The sequence below is a fragment of the Nuphar pumila genome, chromosome 11 (assembly GCF_984573655.1).
Source record: "Nuphar pumila chromosome 11, dmNupPumi1.hap1.1, whole genome shotgun sequence".
Classification (NCBI taxonomy): Eukaryota; Viridiplantae; Streptophyta; class Magnoliopsida; order Nymphaeales; family Nymphaeaceae; genus Nuphar; species Nuphar pumila.
Genome location: NC_143259.1, coordinates 14,011,315 through 14,019,028, shown reverse-complemented (window position 1 = coordinate 14,019,028; position 7,714 = coordinate 14,011,315). Strand labels below are relative to the sequence as shown.

Below are 7,714 nucleotides of genomic sequence, written 5' to 3'. Positions count from 1 at the left end.
ATGCTCTAAGAGCTGATTCCTATACAAACAAGGGCATATATCACATCTATAAGGTCAAAATTTTGAAGAAAGCACTAAAAATCCGATAAATGTTTCTTATTGGATAGGTTTTCAGTCTCTTATATATATATAGTGTGTGTGTGTGAGAGAGAGAGAGAGAGAGAGGGAGAGAGAGACCCTAATTTGATTTTTTGGCTCTGCCTCTGGTGTGAACCCATCATCAAGAAAAAAGCTCTGAAAAGCTGGATTCAGCATGACAGGATAATTTTTGATAGAATCGACAAGATTATCTTGCAAGGTCACCTGAGTTCTGGAGATAACATTCAGCCTGGATGATTCAAGAATTACTTGTGAAGTTGGCAAAAAAACCAATAACAAGTCAGCAAAACTTCATTTAAAACATGTTTTTTATAATAAATCTTTGAATATCAAGAAACAAAGGAAAATCCGTCTTCTTCAAGAAATTGGCTGAAAAACTTAGTTTTGAGAGAGATTTTTTACAAAAGAAAAAAATATGGATCCCTTTTATTGGAACAATGCGCTCATGGGGCAAGGGCACAAGACTCGCCTAAAAAATTGGTTACTCTTGTTGGGGTGTTGCAATTTGTAACTTGCTGCATTGCTTCCCATTCAACTGGGATCATTATTTCTTGGCCAATGGTTCCTTCATTATAGCCACCATTTACCAGCAAAGTTGGCAACACATCCATAAATTGCATGAACCAAATTGAAAAGGAATTTGTTAAGAAAACAATCCCCAAAAAGAATAATTTCAGATCCAAAAGTCATCTTTTGGTTTTCATTCAGTGCAGAACAACAAGCTGATCATGATCAGTGACATTCTTATTAGGGACAAACAAGTACATGTCACATATATCCCAGAGTTCTCGATTCATCAGTAGCAGGAACCCAATGAAGGGCACCATCAATTTCTAGTGATGATCATGTTGAACATAGCGCAGGCCGCAATATTTACATACAGCTGGCTCTTTCAGGTCGAGGCATATGAACTCAATAGGATGCCCAAGAGCTGGATTATTATCTGCCAACAAAGATCAAAACACAAAAGACCATTAGAAATGAGCATCAATTGTGAGTGCTACCAATGTCTTGCATCATAATGCAAAGGTGAGACGGGATGGTCCCAAGCAAGCCACACTTAGAGAAGTCCTTGAATGCAGTGGCTTGTCTTCCAGGACCCACATAATCAAAACCAACCTTTTGTCATCAAAGAAAAAAGTTTTCATGAGAACAAGACCTGTTGTTACCTAAAAATGGCGACGGAAGGCGGCCCAGGCTTCTCCCTAATAACAGACGACAGAGGATGATGCAGGACTATAGGCAGAAACAAGTAGGAGAGGAGTCGTGTCCTGACGAGGATAAGAGACACGATGCAGGACACAGTGGTATCCCAAGAGGAGGTCCTCCCCTTGATGTCTGACAAGTGGCACCTTGAAGGGCTACGGATGGCCAGCCTTGGGCAGGAGAAAGGCAATGGAAAAGCTTATGAGGACAAATGTCCTGGACTCCTGGAGCAGTCATGTCATGAGATGGTAAAAAGCAGAAAAGGAAAATGTATGATGGCCATCTTAACAAGGAGTTGGATTCTGACCAGTCGGACCCCCAAAGTAACCAGCCCGCCCGTTCAGTCTAACTAACCCCAGCTTGCCTATCAAAAAAAAAAAAATTTGTTGTTACCTCCTTCACAAGCAACAATCCGACCATTGATTTTGATAGGTGGAACTTCATTAATGAGCTCCATGGGAGATTTCCTACCGGCGTCCTGCATGTATCAAGATTCACAAATCATCTCAGAAAGTGTTCAAAGTAGCAAGAAAAGACAGCTGCCAATCACAGGAAACAGATGAATCACACATGCATCAACTCGTGATTATTTACATGATGTTGCCATTAGGATGGATGATAAATTTTTTGAACGAAACAAAAATTTATTAGAGAAATAAAAATCTTAATGAACATCGACTAGGAAGCAAGCGATGACCCCAAAATGTTGGAAGCAAACTGCAATTTGAGTTGGGGCACAAAATAAGCAGCTCAGCGGTACTACTTCTTGTTTAACATCTCCATTTCAGTCTTCCTATGTTGGCTGAGCTTCTTGGAGGACTTCTCCCCAGATAAAAAACCCCAAATCTTTTCTATTGAGGTGCTTAAGCTAACCATCCAAGTTCCTTTCATATCTATCTCAAGATGGTGTTCATGAGTTCATCAGGGATCCTTAAAGAGCTGATCTCAGCTGTGGGTGGTATTGAATTTGAAATTACTTCAGTTACATGGTAAAGAAAGGAGGCAATAAATGTCCTTGCTAAGAAAACCATTTATGAGGTTCTAAGAAATCTTATGGATTTTCTTTTTTTCACCAATCACGGTTGTGCTTTGGGGTTTGTTCATCTTGCACCATGCATCATGACAGGTGCAATGACTTATTTTCACGGCATGCCACATAGCCACATAGCCCCATAGCTTATGGTCCAAAAGACCAGTAAGCATGACCAAAATAAGAGAATCGAGAATATGGAGCAATTGGGAACCTGTTTCTCATGCAGATGCAGCTATTGGCAGCAACAATATTTGGAATAGTGAGTTTATGAGGTTGCTCCTGCTAACAATCACTGAAAGTTTGGATTGACTTTGAGAGAGTCCCAGTTCAAAGAAAAGTTCAAACTCATTATCAAGATAATCATCCATCTCTATGCTCATACTGCATTAAAGGGGAAAAAGAAACCACACATGCCATAATGTTTTATTATAGTGATGGTCAAAGGATAGCCAATGTTTGGATAGAAAATAAAATCCTACTAATTCCCACGTTCATTAGATAGCGTTGTTGGATTGTTTCATTCACCCTCTCTGCCAGGTAGTTTAGCTGGATATAGCATCCAAGGCATCATCCCAGATCCTTAAATTCATAAGCAACTTGGGAATTCAGATATGCCCAAAGACCAAGTCAATTAGAGGTCCAAATCGGCAGCACCAGTGAACATGACAAGACTTATGGGTCGGATATTCAATTGCCACTTCAAAGTGCTTTTCTTAATAATTAGCATCATGATTCATTGATCATGTATCTTTCTGGAATATTAAGTTGTTATGAGAGCTTCAATTCCAGTTTGCCTTTTCATAAATTTCCGCTTTGCCAGGCATCCTTTTCATTTTCTGGATATATTCAGAATTTCACATTAATAGCTTGGAAATATGGCAACTAACAATGTTCACAAGCAATCAGATGCTTACTTGAAAACCTCATTTTCACCATGCAGAATCTCCTGTCAACTAACAGCTATCATTGATATCATACCCGAAAAATCTATATGTCGTTTCACTCATTGTAACAACAGGTTCCTGACACTATTTTTGGCATCTCCAATACCACATTTCACGAATTTAAACCGAAAACAAGATGAAACAAAGCCATCTCATGCTACCCATGTTACAATACCCTAAAAAAAGTTTGTTTAAATGGCAATTTCATATCACACAGAGAAAGAGTATAACCATTAATTAATGCCAAAATACACAAACATTCATTCCCATATCTGTACACATAATCCAGACAATTGAACTATAATTTTTAAGGCCAAGTCCCTCACAAGTAAGCAAATCGAACGCAGCCTATCACACCTTATCACATTAACAAATACCCAATTCATAATATTCATTGTCAACTGCAATAGAATTCTCTGGCAACTCCACAATACCGGATCGAATCGACCTTAGCCGTTCATCCCTCATCACATTAACCAAAACCCATTCTAGAATGAACGATCAGCTGTTTGCCAAAAAAACAAATCTTTGCAGGCTCCTCCTCACTCCAAGAGCTACCATCTACCAATTAACCACCAATAAAAACTTCAAATTGCAAAAACTTTACCCTAAATCGCCAAACCCAGAGCATCTATCACCCAACCCTCAATTATCTATCATAGAAAGGAAGACAACAATTCCTAATCATCAATATTCGGCAAATCTCATGTTGTTACTACGGAAAAAAAGAGAGAGGGACAGTTATGCAATCGTCGCAGATGCATAAAGAAACGGAACTTCGCCAAAAACCCAACATTGATCTAAATGGGTACTAAAAAAGCTCCAAAATCACGCGAGAATACAAGAAAAAAACTGTGTATTGGAGAATCGAAGAAGAAAGGAGAAACCTGCATCCATTTGGCCGTGTGAGCACTAACGAGGGAGAGATTCCGAGAGGAGTTTCGAGCGTGTGATGGATCGGTCTTCCTAAGATACGAAGAGAGAAGGAGAAACCCCAGTTTCCTTCCGGCAGCCATCGCTCAGAGGAAGGGAACAAGTTTTCTTCCCGTTTTCAGGTGAAGATAGGGTTTTTATGACAGCGAGAGGGTTATTTTGAACGTTCGTAGGGGCCTTACGGAAATTATTTAGTCAGGATAGGGGGCAGAGGATATTATCGAAGATTCTGGTTCTCATTGTCACAAGGGCAACCAAACGGGTCGGATGAGAGTCGATTTTGGATCAGTCCACACCATCTATCTCACATGGGTCAATGGATCGGATTTTATTCAATATCTAACCAAATTTGATTCCATTTAGTCGGATTTAGTAATCCAAAATGATATCTGATTATAATAGGATAAGACATGGTTTTGATTTTTTGCTACCGAATCTGACAAATATCCATTAGCAAATATGCGATCAGTTGAAATCCAACCCGAAACTGAACCATTTACACCCTACACGCTGTCAAATCACGATTTGATATCTTAATTTTACCGTAAAGGGTATTATTAAAGCATGGGGGATTTGGGGATTAATTAGGGCTTCTAAACAAGCTTAACAAACTGAACCGAGGGGGTTGAAGCTGGGCTTGTTCTGGTAGCAAGTCGAGCCAAGCTTGAGCTCATGGCAAGCCCGAGTTAAATGAGCTGAACTCTCAGTTAACTTTGTTACCAAAAACTTGTACTTTAAATTAGAAAACAATTGGGATTGGGCTCTAAACCTAGAGACCCAAGTTCAAACGGGTTCATTTATAAAAAAACAAGTACATTGTTTGGTACATGTGAGCAATAGGATTTGAACTTTAAATTTATTGCTTATAAGCCAATCACTTTAATCATAGAGTTTATCCCCTTAGAATGAAGTATGCTGAACACATTTGTCTGGTCAGATTTAAGATTTAAGAAAAATATAAAAGAAAACCTTCAAAAGCTCAATATGTTGGCTGTAGAAAGATCATAATATACACAGCTACTCTCTCTCTCTCTCTCTCTATATATATATATATATATATATATATATATATATATAAAAGTGTGTGGTAGCTACCTACCACGAACCGAACCATCACGAGTGCGTCAAAGGGTCAAAAAAACCCTTTAACGGCACATACACGAACTAAGGGTATGTTTGATGGTTTGTCCAAGGTTGGACAAATGAACAAAAAGAAAAGAATAGAACATTGGTTATGTTCATTCGGTAACAACTATTCCAAGTTCAACGTTTGTTTGGACCGTACTCAAATGCTATGTCCCAAATGTCTATTGTTTGATGATAACATGCAGATAACTTGAACAATCAAGGATAATGGATCGGATTACTTTGTTTTGGATCGTATAACCAGGTCTGTCCAACATTTTACATGTTTTAACAAATTTATTATGGTTTTTTGCCCGGATATGGATCCAATTAGGGAATTATATCTAAAAATCTTAAATTTTTGCTCAAAATATGAATTTAGAATTAGATTTTTGCCCCAAATATGAATTTCGAATAAGATTTTTGCCCCGAATATGGTTTTTTGCTTTGAATATGGATCTCAAATTGGATTTTTGCCTCGAATATGGATCTCAAATTAGATTTTTGCCCAAAATATGGATCTTGAATTTGACATTTGCCTCGAATATAGATCTCTAATTGGATTCACTGCTTTTAAAAGTATGAAGGCCTACTTCCTTAACATTTGATGATGAATACATAAGGTTTGAAAAAGTAGACAACATGCTTGCTTCATTTTTTTCGATATCACGGCTATGGGAAGTCAATAACATTGTGCCATGCAATGGGCTCATGGCACCATTTAACATAATTGGATGAGCGACTATCCTGCAAGTACCTCCACCTGCCTGATCAATTATTCTCCAAACACTAAGTTTATAATGTAGATTTATGAAAATGATCCATGGTATGATTTCCACTTAAGTTGGTTTATCCTCGACAAGTTTAATAATAGAGCAGTTGATTTGCAAGTGGATGACAACCATGACTAAAATCTAATAAACCTCAACCATCAACTAACTGCAAATATGAATCAGAATCTTAGAAGAATTATTGAAAAAGGAAAAAAAAAGATTGAGAGCTCTACCAATCCACCATACTTAAAAATGCTTACGATCAACAAAGAAGACTTTACAAAAAGAAACTTTGTCTTCAGTCATATTTGTGCTTTCATGGTTTTTATCCTGGTTTCATAATCAACACAAAAAAATGGATACTATATATATTGAATTAACCATACAACATTAACATGTGCCACACAGATACTCTTTTTATTCATATAATGAATCCTTTAATATACTAGTTGCATTGAGAACTTAAAAAATAACAGAAAACAGATCATGAATTGGTTGCCAACTAAGCAAAGCATGGTTAATCACCATATTAGATAAGTACATCTAGAAACATTATATCATACAATGGGTGTTTACAAAAGCCAATAATCAATTGTATTACCAAAGGTATACATCAAATGATAAGTTACAGTGGAAGAAGATTAAACTTTCTTTCCGTGTTGTAAACTGAACGTTAGAGGGATCATTTTACCAACAAACTGATGAATTTATGTTTGTATTAGACAATTGTTTTGCTTAAGGAGAGATGGAAAGATTATTTTGATAAGCTATTTAATGAAAGTCATGCTCAGGATCTTGGAGACTTTTTAATTCTTTTTCATGAGATGAATCATGACTTCATGCACAAGATTCAAAAGAAAGAAATTACATAGGCTTTAAAGAAAATGAAATCAAGAAGAGCAGTTGGCCCAGATGATATACCTATCGAGGCTTGAAAATGCTTAAGAGAGAAAAGTTTAGAATGGTTGACAAATCTTTTTAACAAGATTTGGCGGACAAATAAGATGCCCAATGAGTGGAAGAAGAGTACTTTGGTGCCTCTATATAAAAATAAGGGTGATATACAAGATTGCACAAACTATCGTGGTATAAAACTCATGAGTCATACTATGAAACTTTGGGAGAGGGTGATTGAGTCTAAGTTGAGAAAGATTGTCATGATATCGGAGAATCAATTTGGTTTTATGCCTGGAAGATCAACTATGGAAGCTATACATCTTCTTAGACAACTTATTGAGAGAAATAGAGAGATGAACAAAGATTTGCATATGTTTTTTATTGATTTGGAGAAGGCTTACGATAGAGTACCTAAGGACGTTCTCTGGTGGACAATGATGAAGAAAAGTGTTTCTCTTAAGTACATTAGTATAATTAAAGATATGTATGAAGGAGTAGTAACCAATGTCCGCACTTGTGGAGGGGTGACAACCAATTTTCCTATAACGGTTGGGTTACATCAAGGATCTGCTTTAAGCCCTTTCCTATTTGCTATAGTAATGGATGAGCTTACGAGATCAATTCAAGAAAATGTGCCGTGGTTGTTGAGAAACTATGTTTTGATGATACATGATAAATATGATATGCTTTCATGATGCATATAT

General features: G+C 37.1%; 1 protein-coding gene across 1 annotated transcript; it reads right to left on the bottom strand.

The window, feature by feature from the left end:
- Positions 1-770: 770 nt before the first annotated feature.
- LOC149822050 (NADH-ubiquinone oxidoreductase-like protein) lies at positions 771-4,324 on the bottom strand. The gene is made up of 3 exons (XM_089981237.1): positions 4,170-4,324; positions 1,699-1,783; positions 771-1,042 (listed from the first exon to the last, which is right to left on the bottom strand). Exons 1-3 carry the CDS (start codon positions 4,296-4,298, stop codon positions 933-935), a joined length of 324 nt encoding a protein of 107 aa, XP_089837363.1. The 5' UTR covers positions 4,299-4,324; the 3' UTR covers positions 771-932.
- Positions 4,325-7,714: the final 3,390 nt, after the last annotated feature.

Coding starts and splice junctions, on each gene's coding strand:
- LOC149822050 (XM_089981237.1), bottom strand. CDS start 4,298: ATGGCTGCCGGAAGGAAACTGGGGTTTCTCCTTCTCTCTTCGTATCTT. Junction 1,784..4,169: donor ACACGGCCAAATGGATGCAG/GTTTCTCCTTTC, acceptor TGATACATGCAG/GACGCCGGTAGGAAATCTCC. Junction 1,043..1,698: donor GATTGTTGCTTGTGAAGGAG/GTAACAACAAAT, acceptor CTTTGTTGGCAG/ATAATAATCCAGCTCTTGGG.